The sequence below is a fragment of the Amblyraja radiata genome, chromosome 19 (genome assembly GCF_010909765.2).
Source record: "Amblyraja radiata isolate CabotCenter1 chromosome 19, sAmbRad1.1.pri, whole genome shotgun sequence".
Lineage (NCBI taxonomy): Eukaryota > Metazoa > Chordata > Chondrichthyes > Rajiformes > Rajidae > Amblyraja > Amblyraja radiata.
This window is the reverse complement of record NC_045974.1, coordinates 12,517,673-12,538,396: the sequence shown is the minus strand read 5'-3', so window position 1 is coordinate 12,538,396 and position 20,724 is coordinate 12,517,673. Positions and strand designations below refer to the sequence as shown.

Below are 20,724 nucleotides of genomic sequence, written 5' to 3'. Positions count from 1 at the left end.
TCCGCTGTACATCCAACCTGCCAGCACCCGTCAAGATCTTATTACTCTGGCTGTTTCACTTGCTTGTTGATTATTGATGCTGGGCAAGTCCCACAAATGTGAGCTTCATTGGTATTCCACACAAGCACCAGTCTGGAGCAGCCTTGAGAACACTGTCCCGAGCCAGAAAAATTACAATGCTGCTGCCATTCTGAGCTGCTGTGTCTAAAGCTAAATAGATTTTAAAATAGTTTTTTAAATCTGTAAACTCCACGCAGTATTTTAGCCATAGCCTATGGTTGCAGCATGGCCTCCCTGCTCTTCTATTCTGTGCCTCGGCCGAACAACACGAGTATCCTGTCTGCCTTAACCAATTAAGGCAAGTATCCTAAAGATAGGCACAAGGTGCAGGATGGAGTAACTCAGCGGGTCAGGCAGCATCTCTGGAGGAAAAGGATAGGTGACCTTTTGGGTCGAGACCCTTCGTCAGACTTTAAAAACTTGGAAGCCATGAGACACAAGATGGAGGTGCAGGCAAGTGCTGAGGAAACACACGTGACTGTGGTGGCGAGTTTGGGTTAAAACATGGTCATTGAGGTGGAGAGCAGTAGGAATCACAGAGGGGGGGGGGGGGGGGGGCAGCAAGAGAGGGTCTTGCAGAACTCCGCGTCAGAGAGAGGAAGACTGTCTAACATCCACCTGGCCTATTACACAGGAGTGTGGACATCAAGATTCCTCTGTACCTCTACACATTCTTCATCCTGCGATTTATTGTACCATGTTAGTTCTCCCCAAAGGCATTATCACACGCAACTCTGGAGTGAATACCAATTACGACTGCAATTGAAGGTGGAATTCTCTAATTTTAGGCAACTTCGACAAACATTTCCCCCCCCCTCCCACTCCCTTCCCCTTGCCCTTTCCCCCGTTCTTCCACTAAACGTCGGTTAACCAGTTCCATGGTTTGCAACTATGCACCCCTCTTGGGATCACAGCATCCCAGGCTAACAATTGGTCTATCAGGGGAACCTCCCTGCCTGAGGTCATTGGTGCAGGCCCTGATTTGTCCTGGTCTTTTTCTTGCAGTTCCCCTGGCCCTACAATCAGTCTGAAGAAGGGTCCCGACCCGAAACGTTCCCTATCCATTTTTTTAATCCAGAAGTGTGCCTGACACACTGAGTTATTCTAGCACTTTGTGTCTACCAGTTACTCCTGTCCTGTCCACTTAACCAGCCCATTGGTCTCCTGATGCTGAGATTCCTCCCCTCAGTTTCAATCTCACAGCCAGTCTCAGTATCATATGCACACATCCTAACCATGGCACCAACACTGAAAAGCAAGTCAGTCATTTACGCCACAAAAGGTTAAAGGCCTTGATTTTATCAGGTGATTAAAGGAATTGATAGAGTTGAGTTTGGTTGTGGCATAAAAATTCAAAGATCATGAGAAATATTTTCCCAAATATGATGTGCAGCAAGGAACTGCAGAAGCTGGTTTACACCAAAGATAGATACAGAATTCTGGAGTAACTCAGTGGGTCAGGCAGCATCTCTGGAGAAAAGGAATTGGTGATGTTTCTAGTTGAGACCCTTCTTCAGACTGACAGATTAGTATTCAGTCTGAAGAACGGTCTCGACTCGAAACGTCACCTATTCCTTTTCTCCTGAGATGCTGACTGATCCGCTGAGTTACTCCAGCATTTTGTGACTATTCCCAAATATGACATTCTTGTGCTTGAAACGCTATTGAGGTTTGACAAGAGGTTATGAGTATACGATTGGAAAATTCACGTAGGTTTTTGTTGGGCACGGCCATCGAGGGGTAAAGGAACCAAGGAAACAGGTGAAAATCAGCCTTGTTCTTCAGCTTTAAGCTGTTGCTGAAAAATGATCGCAAAATTTGAGTCGAGGGCTTGGAAATAAATTTGCACATCTATGAGTGTTGACAGCTGAAATGTGACAAAACACACACTATATGCTAATCCAGTCTTTAATATGTGGGATTAGTATGCAGTTCTGTTTGGGGTTGGTATGTTGTGAAATTTATGGATGACTAAATGGGTGCATTTAATCACCGGGCTGTCACTGGCTTGCGACGTGACGAGGGATTGCTGCATAGATTTATCTTCCCGCTTTCTCTCAGTTAACAGCACGCACGAGCTGGGCCCTCTAGTGGAGATCACCATCCCTGCAGAAAATGAAACCACCTGGACTCTGAGGAACCTCAACTACAGCACCCGCTACAAGTTCTATCTCAACGCCTTTACCAGTGTGGGAGCTGGCAGCAAGCTCACCGAGGAGGCCATTACAGTGATGGACGAAGGTAACCCACTTGAAACGTACGCAAATAGTGACAGGCTTGGATAGAGTGGGTGTGGAGAGGATGTTTCCACTCGTGGGAGAGTCTAGGACCCGAGGCCATAGCCTCAAAATTAAAGGACGTTCCTTTAGGAAGGAGATGAGGAATTTCTTGAGTCAGAGGGTGGTGAATCTGTGGAATTCTTTGCCACACAAGGCTGTGGAGGCCATGTCAATGGATATTTTTAAGGCAGAGATAGATAGATTGTTGATTAGTGCGGGTGTCAGAGGTTATGGGGAGAAGGCAGGAGAATGGGGTTGCAAGGGAGAGATAGATCAGCCACGATGGAATGGTGGAGTAGACTTGATGGGCCGAATGGCCTAATTCTACTCCTATTCCTTCTGACCTTACTCTTGCACCATAGGCACCCTACAGTCCCATCCTTGGCTCTCGGTGCCTATATATTTAACCCTGCTCTAATCAAAAAATCCAAAACACCTTTGTCCTTCAAATTCTTTTCAAGGAAACTACCGAATAGTTAAAGGCCTGGACAGAGTGGATGTGGAGAGGATATTTACACTAGTGGGAGAGTCTAGGACCAGAGGAGATAGCCTCAGAATTAAAGGACAGTCTATTTTAGGAAGGAGATGAGGAGAAATTTCTTTAGTCAGAGGATGGTGAATCTGTGGAATTCTTCACCGCAGAAGGCTATGGAGGCCAAGTCAGTGGATATATTTAAGGTAGAGATAGATAGATTCTTGATTAGTGCAGGTGTCAGAGGTTATGGGGAGCAGGCAGGAGAATGAGGTTTTGAGGGAGAGATAGATCAGCCATGATTGAATGGCAGAGTAGACTTGATGGCTGAGTGGCCTAATTCTGCTCCGATCACATATAAACGTGAACTTATGGAAGTTTCATTCCCCAACTGGCTCAGTGGTTCCAACTGTGTTGTAACAACTGATCTGCTGCAGGTGATTCAGTGCATCTGGATGAGGGAAAGCAAGAACTGTCCAGTGTTCCCTCATCCACTTTATCAGTTCAGTTTAGTTTATTGTCACGTGTACCGTGGTACAGTGAAAAGTTTTTGTTGCGTGCAAACCTGCCGGAACTCAGCCACCCACAGTGGTCCAGTGCACTGTGTGGGTGACAGGATAGTCATGAGAACAGGAAATTCAGTTGTCCCGTCCCACGCAATTGTTAATGCTGACTGCTCGCTCTACTGGAGTCCCCCACACTAGTGGTACATTAAGTAACCCATTACTTCCCCTGTAACAACAAGGAACTGCAGATGCTGATTTATACCAAACAAAGGCACAAAATGCAGGACTAACTCAGCAGGTCAGCCAACATCCCTGGAGAAGGTGGATAGGTGATTTTTCACGTAGGGTTTCAGTCTGAAGAAGGGTCCCGACCAGAAACATCGCCTACCCACCATTTTCCAGGGATGCTGCCTGAACCGCTGAGTTGCTCTAGCATTTTGTGTCTGCTATTCCTTCCACTGCTGTCCTGTCAATGATGAATGATCTGACTGTAGTTGGACCATTTGGCCAGAGGGTCTCCACAGGTGTTGCTTATAAGATGTTCCAGCCCCCCGCCACAATCGTCCCATCAGACGGACAGGTGGAACAGCTCCTAACCATGGCAGCACAGTGGCGCAGCGGTAAAGTTGCTTACTTACAGCGCCAGAGACCCGAGTTCGATCCTGACTGTAGGTACTCCCTGTACGGAGTTTGCACGTTCTTCCTGTGACTGCATGGGTTTTCTCCGGGTGCTCCTGTTTCCTCCCACATTCCAAAGGCGTGCAGATTTGTAGGTTAATTGGCTTCTGTAAATTGTCCCTCGCGTGTAGGATAGAACTAGAGTATGGGTGATCGCTGGTCGGCGCGGACTCGGTGGGCCGAAGGGCCTGTTTCCACGCTGTATCTCTAAATTAAACCACCAACCTCCCTGGCTTGGTTACATTCCCAGCAGCATAGTTTTCCAATTCATAGGAGGATGCAATCCTGTACATCGTTGGAGTGTGGGAGTAAACCGGAGCACCCAGGGAAAACTCACTCAGGTCATGGGGAGAACGTTCAAACCATACAGACTCCATCCCCGTAGACAGGATTGAACCGGGGTCTCTGGCGCTGTGAGGCAGCTGCTCTACCACTGCGCCAAGTGGGAGGAATAGTCTGAATGCTCTTATAACATAAACTGATGAAGTGTCAGCTTTCCTGAAAGAAGATGAATCTCATGCAGGTTGGGGGTAAGGGAATATTTGTCTTGGATTGTCTAATTGATATTCAGTTCTATGGATGTTGATCAAGTGACCAACTTGATGCTACTTATTTGCCCCAACACCCGGGACAAATTTCGACCTCAGCTGCATTAACAGGCTATTTACTCACAGTGCCGTGCCAAGACTTAGATATCTTTTTATGGGATTTTTTCCGATCATAATTTTGTTAAATTTCATAATCTCGTGATCACGCTCATAATCGTTTTCAACTTGTTTTTTTATAGCATTTATCTTTACCCGCGTTTTCATGATTTGTTCCCACTGTGCTCCTAACTACACAGCTTCTGTCTTTATTGTCCCTCTTCCCCTTCTCTCTCTTTGACTATTAACAGTGACTCACCAAAGCGCACCTGTGGAGGGCAAAGGTAACCCGCATGGTTTTCTGAGTTTGTGGCTGTTTGCCGTGCGTTTGGCTTTGATTTGCAAATGTCTGGGATTCACTAGCCCGACGGTGGAGACCACTGCAGACGTTTCTTCAGTCATATAGAGACAAATGCTTGAAGCCGGCAGAGTCTGTGTGAGCAGAGATTAATTAATGGATTGCATTAGAGGAACTGGCTTGGAGGTGCTGGCTGTTTTTGGCCTCGTGCACTATCCCAAACTCATTTATCCGTCTTGTATATTATCAACATCCATTTCCTGAGATAAGAATGCCATTATCCTCAAACATGCATGAACTGTAGATTTTAATACAGTCAAGGCTGCACGGTGGTGCAGCGGTAGAGTTGCTGCCTCACAGTTCCAGCAACCCGGGTTCGATCCTAACTAAGGGTGCTGTCTGTACGGAGTTTGTACGTTCTCCTCGTGACCATGTGGGTTTTCTCCGGGTGATCTGGTTTAGAAACATAGAAACATAGAAAATAGGTGCAGGAGTAGGCCATTCGGCCCTTCGAGCCTGCACCGCCATTCAATATGATCATGGCTGATCATCCAACTCAGTATCCTGTACCTGCCTTCTCTCCATACCCCCTGATCCCTTTAGCCACAAGGGCCACATCTAACTCCCTCTTAAATATAGCCAATGAACTGGCCTCAACTACCTTCTGCGGGAGAGAATTCCAGAGATTCACCACTCTCTGTGTGAAAAAAGTTTTCCTCATCTCGGTCCTAAAAGATTTCCCCTTTATCCTTAAACTGTGACCCCTTGTTCTGGACTTCCCCAACATCGGGAACAATCTTCCTGCATCTAGCCTGTCCAACCCCTTAAGAATTTTGTAAGTTTCTATAAGATCCCCCCTCAATCTTCTAAATTCTAGCGAGTACAAACCGAGTCTATCCAGTCTTTCTTCATATGAAAGTCCTGACATCCCAGGAATCAGTCTGGTGAACCTTCTCTGTACTCCCTCTATGGCAAGAATGTCTTTCCTCAGGTTAGGAGACCAAAACTGTACGCAATACTCCAGGTGTGGTCTCACCAAGACCCTGTACAACTGCAGTAGAACCTCCCTGCTCCTATACTCAAATCCTTTTGCTATGAATGCTAACATACCATTCGCCTTCTTCACTGCCTGCTGCACCTGCATGCCTACTTTTAATGACTGGTGTACCATGACACCCAGGTCTCGTTGCATCTCCCCCTTTCCTAATCGGCCACCATTCAGATAATAATCTACTTTCCAGTTTTTGCCACCAAAGTGGATAACCTCACATTTATCCACATTATACTGCATCTGCCATGCATTTTCCCACTCACCCAGCCTATCCAAGTCACCTTGCAGCCTCCTAGCATCCTCCTCACAGCTAACACTGCCCCCCAGCTTCGCGTCATCTGCAAACTTGGAGATGTTGCATTCAATTCCCTCGTCCAAATCATTAATATATATCGTAAATAGCTGGGGTCCCAGAACTGAGCCTTGCGGTACCCCACTAGTCACTGCCTGCCATTGTGAAAAGGACCCGTTTACTCCTACTCTTTGCTTCCTGTTTGCCAGCCAGTTCTCTATCCACATCAATACTGAACCCCCAATACCGTGTGCTTTAAGTTTGTATACTAATCTCTTATGTGGGACCTTGTCGAAAGCCTTCTGAAAGTCCAGATATAACACATCCACTGGTTCTCCCTTATCCACTCTACTAGTTACATCCTCGAAAAATTCTATAAGATTCGTCAGACATGATTTACCCTTCATAAATCCATGCTTCCTCCCACACTACAAAGACATGCAGGTAGGTTAATTGGTTTTGGTAAAGATTGTAAAATGTCCCTAGTGTGTAGGATAGTGCCGTTGCGAAAGCTAGCCTGCCACTCTGGGAGATGCAGGGACTGCATTGAAAGACTCCCCCGTGTTTCTTTCCCTCCCTCTGTTGAATGGTGCAGAGGCTTTACTTAGCACCTTCCCAGAGAGACACCTATGACAACTGGGGCCTTGGTATGTGAAGGCTTGACAGCCGTACATAATCGTTCTGGAGCCTAAAGGCATAAAATATTATTTCCTACACCAATACAGCCTCAGTATCGCCTCAGCGCAGAGGGAGAAGAGGAGGGAAGAGACTGCAGACCTAAGACTTTTGCCTCCATCACAGTGAGGAGATGCTGGGTGGACGCACTGTGGTGGATGTTAATATGTGTTTATTGTTGTTTTTATTTTATTGTATTATATGTATGACTGCTGCAATTTCATTCAGACTTCGGTCTGAATGACAATAAAGGCATATCTATCTATCTAGCTATCTATCTACAGCGATAAACGGAGTATAATTCATGGGAATGTTAACAAACAGTGTTCATTTTGTTTTTTTTGAACATCTATGGTTATCATGATTACTTTGTTTGACTGGGTAGATCCTGTGCAGTCACAACATCAGGCTCCAGAATTAGTTGGTAAGAAGGAACTGCAGGTGCTGAAGATAGACACAAAAAGCTGGAGTAACCCCACGAGACAGGCAGCATCTCTGGAGAGAAGGTATGGGTGACGTTTCAGATCGAGACCCTTCTTTCAGCCTGAAGAAGTGCCTCGACCCGAAATGCCACCCATTCCTCCAGAGATGTTGCCTGTCCCGCTGTTTCTCTAGGTTTTTGTGTCTATCTTCTATATAGATTGTGTCTATATAGAAAGCTGGAGTAATTCAGTGGGACAGGCAGCATCTCTGGAGAGAAGGAATAGGTGACGTTTTGGGTCGAAACCCTTCTTCAGTGGTTAGGAATAAGGGAAAGAAGAGAAATAGACGGTGATGTGGAGCGATAAAGAACAATAAATGAAAGATATGCAAAAGTGTAACAATGATAATGGAAACAGGTCAGCAGCTTATAACGGCCAGTTTAGTTTATCATCGATACTTGTTTGCATATCTTTCATTCATTGTTCTTTATCTCTCCACATCACCGTCTATATCTTTAGTTTCCCTTATCCCTAACTGATCTGAAGAAGGGTCTCAACCCGAAATGTCATCCATTCCTTCTCTCCAGAGATGCTGCCTTTCCTGCTGAGTTAATCCAACTTTTTTGTGTGTGTATATATATATATATATATATATACACACACACACACAAAACACACACATATATATATGTGTATATATTGCATATGTACATATAAATGTATATAGAAAATATTGTGAAGACTTGTGTCTGTGTTTCGCCGCATGGCCAAGAGTGATGGAATTCTGAATGTTTTACTGCTGTTTGCAATCTCCCTCTCTCTCTCTCTCCCTCTCTCTCACTTTATCTTATTATATTACAATATTATACTGAACATTCCCTTTGCCTTACCTATTGTTTTTCTTCCTTTCTCTGCCTCTGCAGGAATATCTTCAACATCTCCATTACTGAAAACAGATATATTAATACCAGATAAAAACATGAAGGGTATTGTCTTTCTTGCAAATATAACATTGGTGTTATTCAGTTTTGCATAATTGAACAAAAAATAATCTTGTGTTGACTACCTACTGGTTATGATTTAAGCATGAATATTAAGGATGCATAGTCTTAGATGAAATACGTGGTTTGAATTGAATGCAGAATGTCACAAGAATGTCACAAGTATAAAGTGCAGGGCTTAATGTAGTCATTATCTCCACCAGAGTCTAATTCACTGTAACTTCCCTGTAAAACACCAACGTGATCTCCCATTAATCGCCTGATCCTAACTTTCTTCTCAAATTAATTCTGAATGGTTCTGGATTCTACTAACTTCTGATTTCCCTCAGGACCACTTTTCTAGCTGTTGTTTTTTTCAGGCTTCTTCACAAGCAACATTAAGGTTGTGTTCAAAATGTTGAGCCGCAAATGGTCTGTGACTTTGTTACATTACAAAAAACGCAAAGAAATTGCACTGCTGCTGAAAACGCAAAATAGAAAGATGGGTTAAAGGAATGTAGCTGCACGATATAGTCAATGTAGCTTCCCCCACACCTTTTGAATACAGGTAGCGAGAACAATCAGGGGTCAAGAAGCGATGCGGGACAAAGAAAAAGGGGTTGGAAGAGACAACTGAGGTGGAGGAAGTATGACTGTCCAAGGTGTGAAAATTATTTCTACACGTTATGGCTTTCATCATCATCACGGCAATACATTAATATTGTGGAATTCTTTGCCACAGAAAACTGTGAAGGCTGTCAATGTCTATTTTTAAGGCAGAAATAGATAGATTCTTGATTGGTACAGGAATCAGGGGTTATGGGGAGAAGGCAGGAGAATGGGGTTTCGAGGGAAAGAAAGATCAGCCATGATGGAGTAGACTCGATGGGCCGAATAACCTAATTCTGCTTCTACCACTTATGAACATGAACATTATGTCAGATCATTGTGTCAATATGCATTTATAGCATGTCATACGATGACTTTACATACATTGAGCAAAACCACCTGTCTGGGTCTTGCGGTTACTAAGGAAGACAATAGTTAGTAGGGAGTAGGAGAGACAGTTAGATAAAAACTGGAGAGGAGATAGATTATGAAGGTAGATGCATTTTCTGTAAAGAAACAAGGTTTATTGTGTTTAAAGGTTTATTCCTCTCAGTTATAAATTCTCATTCTCCTCATCCTTGCATTGGCAAGGCAAGTGTCTGAGAGAAGGTGATGGAGAAGGCCGGAAGATGTCATTCAGATGTATTCCTGTAACAGTGGATTTGGCTGCGTTGTGCAACATTTCAAATGTGGGAAGACTGTTAACATGGAAACAGTTGGTGCAAAGGAGAAAATGTGGGGTGATGCAAGAATTTATGATTTAAAATCAAAATACATGAGAGAGATTTGTAAAAGATTAGCCAGCGTCTAAAGGAGAGAAGGCAGGGTTGATGAAGCCTTAAGAATTGACTGAAACGCTTCACCTTAGAAATTAACACTGAAACAGCACAGAGACCTCTGGAAGTTCTCTAATTAGTCCCATGCCTTACCCTTTTTCACAATATTTTTTCCCCCTCTTTCTCATAATTATCAATTTCCTTTACAGGATTACCTCTGAGAATACTTTCAAATGCAGTATTTTCCAGATCCCGGCAACTTGCTTGTCATGTTTATGCCCACACTACACCCCTGGCTGGAAATAGGGAGGTGGTTTTGAATGAATATGGTGTCGTAGAGACCACAGAAACAGGCCCTTCGGCCCAACTTGCCTGTGTTGACCAAGATGTCCATGCTGTATCTCTAAACTAAACCTAATGTCAGGATTGAACCCAGGTCTCTGGCGTGTTGAGGTAGTGGCTGCTTTGCTACAAAGGGTAACTCCTCACCCTTACCTCTTTCCTCCCACTGCATTTCCTAAGGACTACCTCCCAGGTCAAGGCCACCTCCTGTCCAAGTCCAGTCATACTGGCTGGAGCCCAGGAAACAGAAGCAAAATAATTGGCATTAAACCACTGTGTGTGCACAGAATCCTCTGATCTTCCTCAGCATCCTATTTACTTTGGTGAATAAGGCAACAGAATAGAAAGGGAGGCGAACAGAATGAAAAATAAGTGGGTAGCTTACTTTGTTGCCAAATTCTCAGATTGTTGTGAGCTTCGGTCCATGGTAGGCAGGTGTGTGCACATGTTTTGCGCTGTGTTGTGTGTGGGTGTCTGTCTGTGGTGTGCATGTACACACACATTCAGCATAAGTATGGAGGGGAGTAAATCAGTACAGCAAATATTGTATTGCATGCACTGACAACACAAGTGTAAGGTTCAGCCCCAAGAGAAATGCTACAAGCATGAACCTTGTTTAAAGCTAAATGTCATTTAATAGTTTTAAAGTCTCAAGAACCCCCAGAGTCCACGCGGACCAGAATTTCATGTTGAATGATTTCCAGGGTTTTAACTTCCTCTGCTTAGAAAAAATTGTGCACTAACAGCTCTTCCATCGGGTGCTTATTGTTTTTGTATGGAGATCTTTCTCTGCTTTTTCAGCAGCAATATTACCGTATTTATTTTCAGAAGTCATAGTCGTAGGAGCAGAAGTAGGCCATTCAGCCCATTGAGCCTACTTTGATTTTTGTCTGTGTACCTTGCTTTTTCAACAAAATGCAGAAGAGAGAACTTTAAATTTAGTTATTAGTTTAAGCCACACGGTTTAACTCCAAGGCTGAACGGCAGCACAGTGGTGCAGAGAGAGTTGCTGCCTTACACCCTGACTATGGGTGTTGGCTGTATGGAGATGGTACATTTTGCCCGTGACCACGTGAGTTTTCTCCGGGTGCTCCGGCTTTCTCCGGGTGCTCCGGCTTTCTCCCACACTCCAAAGACGTAGAGGATTGCAGGCTAATTGGTTTCGGTAAAGTTGTAAATTGTCCCTGGTGTGTAGGATAGTGTTTTTGTTGGCATATAGCTGGTCCGCGCAGACTCGGTGGACCGGAGGGCGCTGTAAACTAAAAAATATATATGTTACCTCCTGAAACTGAAGAGGAAATTGAAACCCTTGGGCTTGTCACTACCGATGTATCTTTAACATTTGCTCTTGATACTGATTTTTTCACATGATTCTCTCTTTCTTCTGTTACCTACTTAGTCATGATCCTTCGCCCAGTAATTACGAACATTACATCATCTTCAAACCATGCAAATATCAGTTGGGAGTTTGATCGAACGGATATGCTCTTTTATGTTGAATATACGATAGCTGACAGTAAGAGTTGCATTGGTTGGATTCTATGTGTGTCTCGCTAATTTAGAAAGTTCCGTGGCACTCTGAAAGAGATATTTTTGTTGATTTAGGTTTCATCCAACTGGTTTTTGTGCCGTCTCAGAAATCAGTCCCTCAATGCCAGTAAATGACACACAGTTCCATCGGGCTGCCGGTTTATTCTGGTATCATCAGATGTGAGAGTTCCTGATCCCATTAACACAAACCCATATACACAAACCCATTTACGCTAACACATCTGAATTGGCATCCATATCGTTGAAGTTTGTTCTCCCTAAATTTGGTTAGCACCACCTGATCTCAGCCAAGATGTAGAGAAAAGCATCTTCGTGTTGCTTATATAATCTGACAAAAGGTGTGGTGAGTGTAGCTGTCAGAAAGTCTACCCTGACTGGGATACTTTGGAAGGTCTCTAGCCATGGTTACATTTTCACAGCTGACACATTTATAGAGATACATGATATTCTGACTGTCCGCAGTACTATCAGCCAGTCAAGCCAGGAACTGCCCCTACACCTGGCATGCCTATTGCCTGGGAGAGCAACATTAAGGAACCAGTTGCCCTTCAAGTTGCATTTGGCTGTGATTTAGAACAATATCTCAATTTCTTCCTTGCGAGGGAGGGAACTACAGATGCTGGTTTACACCGAAGATGGACATAAAATGCTGGAGTAACTCGGCGGGTCAGGCAGCATCTCTGAAGAAAAGGCGTTGGTGATGTTTTGGATCGAGACACTTCAGACTCTGAAGGTCTGAAGAAGGGCCTTGACTCAACACGTCACAAATTATTTTCCTTTCGAGATGGTGCCTGACCCGCTGAGTTACTCCAGCGTTTTGTGTCTGTCTTCCATGTCTTCATTGTCGCTGTTTCTAAAATTCCAGAAGTGCTTCCGCAACAGCATTGTGGAGGTACCCCAATGTACAGTTGCAGTCGTTCAGGAAGGCAGCTCTCTCTCAGAGACAATGAGGGGTGGCAAATAATTACCAACGATGACTGACATCCACATAGCAACAATTAACCCTGTTGGTGCTGCATGATGCGGCCATGGGCTCTTTCTGATGACGTCCGAATTAACTATCAATTTACTGGCATTTTCGCTTGGGATGAAACAAGTGCGCTCTATCCTTTTTGTTAGTGTGGTTGCTGGTTAGTCTGTTCAGTGATTGTGGGCCGGCATCAGTGAAGTGAAAGCACGCAGATGGGTGGAATGATTAAACCGTACCCGCTTCCACGCCTTGTGCCTGCTGCTGCTTATTGAATGGTGCATGTTGCATATTCCTGTTTAAATAAATGCTGCTTTTCACTCGCGACAGATATCTTCCATCCTCATTATGAAGAAGGGTCACCTCGCATTTGCTTTGGCGGTCTGTTGACTTTAGAGTTTAGAGAAAATTATAAGAGTAAAGGTCGCCATTAGCTGTTGTAATGGGAGAAAACTGCATTTTCCTCGCATCCTTTCCACCACCATCCCACGCTGACGATCTCGAAGAGATATTTTATGCTTTGGAGAAGGTATTTAGAGTGAAAGGGTCATGCAGCACAGGAATAGGCCCTTCAGCCCACCATGTCGCTGCTGACCAGCAGGGACCTATCTGTAGAAGCGCAGAACTGCAGATACTGGTTTACAAAAAAAGGCACAAGGTGCCGGAGTAATTCAGCAGGTCAGGCAGCATCTCTGGAGAGCATGGATAGGTGACGTTTCGGGTCAGGACCCTTCTTCAGACCTATCTATTACTATTCCTACCTTTCAATTTACCCTCCCATTCCACGTCCCATGCCAATACCCCAGCCACCCATCTACACTAGGGGCAAGCTACAGTGGCTAACTATCCTACCCACCAGCCTGTCTATGGCAAGTGGGAGGAAACTGGGGCCACTGGAATGAATTGACACAGCACTGTGCATTTACCACCTACAGAGGAGGAGGCGTTTCCTGTGCAGAATATGGCTGAACTGTGTGATACAACTGGCCCATTGTGTGAGCAGGGAGCGGCAGGCCCCACCAGGCATCACAAGAATCATACATCTCCCTTGTTATTCCTTTGGAGATCCAACTCAAGATCGGGCTCCTCTGGAAAGTTTCCCATTAATTGGGCTTTGAGTTGAATTGTCACAATAAGATTCGACGAGGGTTGGTGAAACCAACCTCAATGCCCCCCACCCCCACCCCCACCACAGAGAGAAGGATTCCCAATCTCTTGCAGCTGGATAAATATGCAATCACTGCTGCACTTGCTGTGCTACTGATATTCATCAGACAGCCATTTGCACTCATTGTCAATGAGGTTTAGTTGCTGTTGAGTATGAAACAGCAACCCTGTAACAAGAGGAAGGTCAGAAGCGAGGGTAAGGGGTTGTTACTCATAATATGTGATAAGCTATTATTGCGGTCCATATGTTTTGAGACCTCATCGGAATCAATCGATAAATGAAATTATTTTAATGGGACATTGGGTGGAACAAATCAGTTCGATGTCGGTCATTTAATGCTGATTTTGCCAGCTTTCCTCCCTCATATTTTGGTGTTCCGCCAAGTGTCTTGCAAACGCGTCCTGACCCCACGCGTGTCGAGCATGCCCGCACCGCCATGCGTCACGGCGACCGGTCCCCGCCGCGGTTATGTCAGCTCTTTGTCTCCGTGCACTTTCCAGGTAACGGGCCTCTGGACAAACTGCAGATGAATGCCTCGCAGGCCTTCATTGTACTGAGGGACTTGTTGCCGGAGACAGTTTACAATGTGCGTATTGTTGCCGAGAGCCAGGCTGGCCAGTTGCGGAGTAAGGACGAGCGGTTTGAGACCCGCCCACCAGGTGAGGCGGCAACACAAAGCAGTCGGCTTCAAGGGAACTTTCCCCAACTATGTATCTGACCAAGCGGCTTAGGAACCAGCACCTAATGGCTGCCAATGAACGGCCAAATGGCCAAGCTCATCAACATTGGTTTCTGCTGGAGTTGTCCAGTGATGCACTGCTCCAATTCGTCTACGAATTCTCAAAACTTTTGAGTGGTTTTAAGCTTGAACTTTCTTTTTTCACAATCATAGACTTGCACAACATGGAAATGGGCCCTTCGGCCCCCTAAACCTGTTGTAACCATTGAGCACCCATCTATGGGCAGCACAGTGGTAGAGTTGCTGCTTTGCAGCGTTAGCGACCCAGGTTCAATCCTGACTTAGGGTGCTGTTCGTACAGAGTTTGTATGTTCTTCACTTGACCTGTGAGGGTTTTCTCCGGGATCTCTGGTTTCCTCCCACACTTCAAGACATATAGGTTTGTAGGCTATTTGTAGGCTAATTGGCTTTGTATAATTGTAAATTGTCACTCGTGTATAGGAAAGTGTAAGTGTGCGGGGATCGCTGGTTGGTGCAGATTTGGTGGGCCGAAGGGCCTGTTTCCGCACTGTATCTCTAAACTAATCTTATTTTATTCTCCCCACATTGCCATCAATTCCCCTACCTCCATCTATGTTTCAGCATTCACCTACATATTAGGGGCAATTATAGAGTCATAGAGTGATACAGTGTGGAAACATGCCCTTCGGCCCAACTCGCCCACATCGGCCAAAGACGTCCCAGCTACGCTCGTCCCGCTTGCCTGCGCTTGGTCCATATCCCTCCAAACCTGTCCTAGCCATGTACCTGTCTAACTTTCTTAAACAATGGGATAGTCCCAGCCTCAACTGTATTCCGAGATCCCTCTGCTCTACAATACTACCCAGAAGCCTACCATTTACTGTGTAGGACCTGCACTTGTTCAACGTCCGAAAATGCAACACTTGTCTGCATTAAATTTCATCAACCATTCCTTCGCCCACCTGGCCAATCGATCCAGATCCTGCTGCATTATTTCACAACCATATTCACTATCTGCAAAACCACTCACTTTTGTATCATTGCTAACGGTCTGTCTGGCTTTTCGACTCTTTAGTTATTTTTAGTGTGTTAATGTTCTCTGTTTTTTTTAAGTGGGGGGGTTGGGGGAAACTTTTTTTCAATCTCATACCTTGCCGGAGATGCGATTGTTTTCCGAATTGTGTCTCCGGTCGCTCTGCGGTCTGACATCATGGAGCTGGCGGCCTTGCTCGAGACTGACTTTGAGCCCCACCGTGGGACCGTGGACTTACCATCGGAGCCTGCGATCCCTTGCCTGGGATCGACGCTCCAACTGCGGCCAACGGATTTCAACATTGAGGAGCTCGCAGTCTCGGGTAGAGACTGATGTCGGGAAGCTCCAAAGTCGCAAGAGTTTTGACCACTCCCGACCCGGGGTCTGATCGCCCGGTGTAGGGGAGCTGAGATCCCCCTGATGCGGGAGCTTGATCGTCCCGACGCGGAGGGCCAGACCGCCAGCTGCGGGAGCCAAGATCATCTCGTTAATGGAGGGCTCGAGGCCACCGACCGCAGGAGAACAAAGAAGGGAAGAGATTGAACTTTTTTTTTCGCCTTCCATCACAATGAAACATGTGGAGGAGTCACTGGGGTGGATGTTTATGTTAAAATATATTTTGTGTGTCTTGTTGCTTTTATGACTGGTATGACTGTATGGCAAATCAAATTCTTCATATATTGCAAAACATACTTGGCAAATAAAGTACGATTATGATTATTTGATCATCAGCAAACTTGCTAATCTTACCCTGTATGTTCTCATCCAAATCATTGGTGTAGATGATAAACAGTACCGGGACCAACACCGAACCCTGAGGCACGCATCTAGTCACAGGCCTCCAGTCCGAGAAGAAAATCATAGTGTGAAGGGTTTAAATGGGGTGCAATTCCTCAAAGGTGTTCAGGAGAGTTTTCTTAAGCAGTATGTAGAGACCCCCACATGTAAGAGGGCAATGCTGGATCTAGTATTGGCAAATTGGGAAGGGCTAGTTAATGAAGTGTTTGTGGAGGAGCTTTTTGGGACCAGTGACCACGGTTCGATTAGGTTTTAGATAGTTATGGATGGGGACGTGAAGGTCCACGTGTTGAAATGCTCAACTGGGGTAAGGCCAACTTTGAGGGCATGAGAGAAGGTCTCGCTCAAGTTGACTGGAGCAGATTATTTGATGGGAAAGGAACATAGGCCAAGTGGGATGTTTTTAAAAGTGTGCTGATGAAAGCTCAGGATGTGTATGTTCCCGTTAGTGAAGGGCCAAGCAGGCAAACGTAAGTAAGCTTGGCTGACGAGGGAAATTGAGGCGTTGGTCAAAAACAAGAAGGATGCATGGGAAAGGTATAGGCAGCTGGGATCATGTGTGTCTCTGGAGGAATTTCAGGAGCTTAGGAGTAAATGGAAAAAGGAGATCAGAAGAGCAAAAAGGGGCCAGGAGTTAGCTCTGGTGGGTAGCATTAAAGACAATCCCAAAAGATGTTATAAATACGTAAGGGGGGAAAAGGGTAACTAGAGAGAGAGTGGGACCTCTCAGGAATCAAAGCGGTCACCTCTGTGTGAAGCCACAGGAGATGGGCAAGGTCCTTAATGAGTATTTCTCCTCTGTATTTACCGAGGAGAAAGGCAGAAGCACGGAGGAACGTAGGGCAGTCAATGGAAGTGTCTTGAGAGCAGTCAGTGTTACCATTGAAGAAGTACTGAAGGAACTGTCGTGGATGAAGGTAGACAAACTTCCGAGGCCTGATCAGATATATCAGAGGACATTGCTGGAACCTAGAGAGGAAATTGCGGGAGCCCTGGTTGAAATTTACGAGTTGTCCTTAAATACAGGAGAGGTGCTGGAAGGTTGGCAAATGTTGTACCTCTTTTCAAGAAGGGCTGCAAGGAAAATGCTGGGAACTATAAGCCGGTGAGCTTAACATCTGTAGTTGGAAAGTTACTAGAGAGTATTCTGAGGGATAGGATATACAGGTATTTGGATGGGCAAGGATTGATTAGGGATAGTCCGCATGGTTTTGTACGTGGGAGGTCGTGTCTCACAAATCTGATTGATTTTTTTTTTAACACGTGACCAATAAGGTTGATGAGGGCAGAGCTGTAGATGTTTGTACATGGATTTCAGTAAGGCGTTAGGCAAGGTTCCACACGGTAGACTGCTCTGGAAGGTTAGATCGCATGGGATCCAAGGAGAAATAGCTGAATGGATAGTAAATTGGCTTCACGGAAGGAAGCAGAGGGTGATGGTGGATGGTTGCTTTTCGGACTGGGTTTGATGCTGGGCCCGTCACTGTTTGTCATTTACATCAATGATTTGGATGAGAACATACAGGACAAGATTAGCAAATTTGCTGATGATATAAAAGTGAGCGGTTTTGCAGATAGTAAAATGTTTGTGACGGATTGCAGTAGGAACTGGATCGATTGGCCAGGTTGGGCGGAGGAATGGTTGATGGAATTTAATAGAGAGAGGTGTGAGGTGTTGCATTTTGGAACGTCGAACAAGGGCAGGGCCTACACAGTAAATAGTAGGCCTCTGGGTAGTGTTGTAGAGCAGAGGGATCTAGGAGTACAGGTGCATGGTTCCTTGAAGGTTAAGTTGCAGGTAGATAAGGTGGTCAAAAAGGCTTTTGGTACTTTAGCCTTCATCTGTCAGAGTATTGAGGATAGAAGTTGGGAGATCATGTTGCAGTTGTATAAGACGTTGGTGAGACCGCATTTAGAATATTGTGTTCAGTTGTGGGCACCATGTTATAGGAAATAATTTGTCAAGCTTGAAAGGGTTCAGAAAAGATTTACGAGGATGTTGCCAGGACTAGAGGGTGTGAGCTATAGAGAGAGGTTGAGTAGGCTAGGTCTCTATTCCATGGAGCGCAGGAGGATGTGGAGGAGATCTTATAGAGGTATACAAAATCATGAGCTGAATAGATCGGGTAGATGCACGGAGTCTCTTGCCCAGAGTAGGGGAATCGAGGACCAGAGGACATCGGTTCAAGGTGAAGGGGAAAAGATTTAATTGGAATCCGAGGGGTAGATTTTTCACACAAAGGGTGGTGGGTGCATGGAACAAGCTGCCAGAGGAGGTAGTTGAGGCTGCGACTATCCCATCTTTTAAGAAACAGTTGGACAGGTACATGAATAGAACAGGTTTGGAGGGATATGGACCAAGCGCAGATAAGTGGGACTAGTGTAGCTGGGACATTGTTGGCGGTGTGGGCAAGTTGGGCTGAAGGGCATGTTTCCACACTGTATCACTCTATGATACATGGGATACTCGGATATTTACCCACTAACACTGCCCTCAATGCAACACAACTGTACAGCTTGCCATATTTTGTGGAAGCCATATAGGATTAGCCTTTTCTGTCAAGAAGTTGATCTCCTCAGTCCAGTGTTTTCGGGCTTCTTGCAGTGGTTGGCAGCGAGATGCTTTAGCCATTGCTTTGAAGGTCATGTACGCCGTACAATTGTCCTGATGCCTTCCTGTGTGGAATCAATCAATCCCATGTCAGCAGCATAACTCATTAGCCCTGTTGCTTGTCTAATATTTGTTATATTATTTATACCTGGTCGGATCAACATGATCATTGGAAGGAAGGTCTGAATTACTGCAAATTAATAGCTTGGTATCTAGCAAAATGGTTCTGTTAATGTAGTATGCGAGACTATGTCTCCATGTTTTAAAGAGGCTATGTTTTTTTTACTGTAAGTCTACTCGGGTTGAGATGCAATGCTTTCAGATCCAGTTTGAGCTTATAACTCTTTCCAGCAAAGTGGCCTGGGAGAGTTACAACATTTATTACAAAATAATCCAAAGAAACACAATCCAGTCAACTTTAATAAGCACTAATGGAGTTGTGCTAAAGTGTGCAAAATATAACCAAGAAAAAAAGGATGCCATGTCTTTAACTCTTTGCCAGCCAGCTTTATCTCTGTGCTATAAAAACAGATAAACGCTGCATGCACAGATCAGATGGCATGTGTGGCAAGGCAAACAATTAATATTATAGGTTGATGATCTTTATCAGAACAACTATGTCAGTCATCTAAAAACGAGGAACTGCAGATTCTAGTTTACAGAGAAAGGACACAAAGTGCTGGAGTAACTCATCGGGTCAGACAGAATCACTAGAGTTCGCGGATAAGTGATTCATGTCTATCCATGTTCTCCAGAGATGCTGCCCGACCCACTGAGGTACTCCAGCACTTTGTGTCCAAACATGAGGCGTTAACTCTGTTTCTCTCCCCACAGACTGTGCCTCCTGACCTGTTGAGTGTTTCCAGAATTTTCTATTTTTATTTCAGTTTCCACAGTCAACAGCATTTTGCATTTGGTTTTATTTTTTCAATCTGTGTGTTGTCCGTTAGACGTTTGGTCTGTTATGTTTGAAGCATGTCTCATCTGATGAGAAACACTTGCATTCTGAGGTTGCATTGGAAGTTACATGATTTTGAAGTGTTTGTTGATGTGAGCATCAGTTTTGGCCGGGGAAATGGTGAAAGAGCTTAGCAATGAGCTGGATTATATCCACAAGCGATACCTTATGTGTAAGTGTGCATAAGCTTGTGTCTTCAGGCTTCACACAAATGTTAAAGGATGTGAGATTTGGTGGGACTTCTTATGCATTCTGGCATTTTATGTGTGCTGTTACAGGTAATGCATCCTTGAATTGTGCTCAGAGGCGTACTCTGTGTGCCTCTGCCTAGCCCATTTGCTTGGTGTTTTTAATGCTCAGCAAATGCATTGAACACCAAAGTTCACTCTGGGACTTTGCCAGACGCTCCGTTACTGCTGTGCTCTTTGTTTGGTTGAGGATCTTTATATTGTGTGTCCTTTTGCTTATGTTCATTGTTTGCATGTTGCTTTGTCATTTTTATGTTGTTTTGAGATATGTTTCACATGACACATGTTTCAATGCAACTTTGATTAGATTGAAGTGGACCCTTTCCCCATTACCCCAGTAGATAATCAGCTAAACTGAGATTTTAGTGCTGTAAATGAAACCAATGTGATTGCAAAACAAGGCAAAGTTGACCTGTGTTATTGTGTAGGAAGGAACTGCAGATGCTGGTTTACACCGAAGATAGACATAAAATGCTGGAGTAACTTAACGGGTCAGGCAGCATCTCTGGGGAAAAAGAACTCATTCCTCAGTCTGAAGAAGGGTATCGACCCGAAATGTTACCTATTCCTTTTCTCCAGAGATGCTGCCTGGCCCGTTGAATTATT

The 20,724-nt window shown here is 44.8% G+C and overlaps 1 protein-coding gene across 25 annotated transcripts in view; it reads left to right on the top strand.

The window, feature by feature from the left end:
• LOC116983831 (neuronal cell adhesion molecule-like) overlaps positions 1-20,724 on the top strand; it is a 160,367-nt gene that overhangs the window by 113,869 nt on the left and 25,774 nt on the right. For 15 of the 25 annotated variants that reach the window (XM_033037702.1, XM_033037689.1, XM_033037687.1 and 12 more), the window contains 5 exons: positions 2,122-2,301; positions 4,891-4,923; positions 8,301-8,363; positions 11,484-11,600; positions 14,271-14,429. In XM_033037702.1, coding sequence (XP_032893593.1) covers positions 2,122-2,301; positions 4,891-4,923; positions 8,301-8,363; positions 11,484-11,600; positions 14,271-14,429 — 552 coding nt within the window. The remainder of the gene's footprint in view (positions 1-2,121; positions 2,302-4,890; positions 4,924-8,300; positions 8,364-11,483; positions 11,601-14,270; positions 14,430-20,724) is intronic. The other 10 variants (XM_033037696.1, XM_033037703.1, XM_033037699.1 and 7 more) reach the window with 4 other exon arrangements.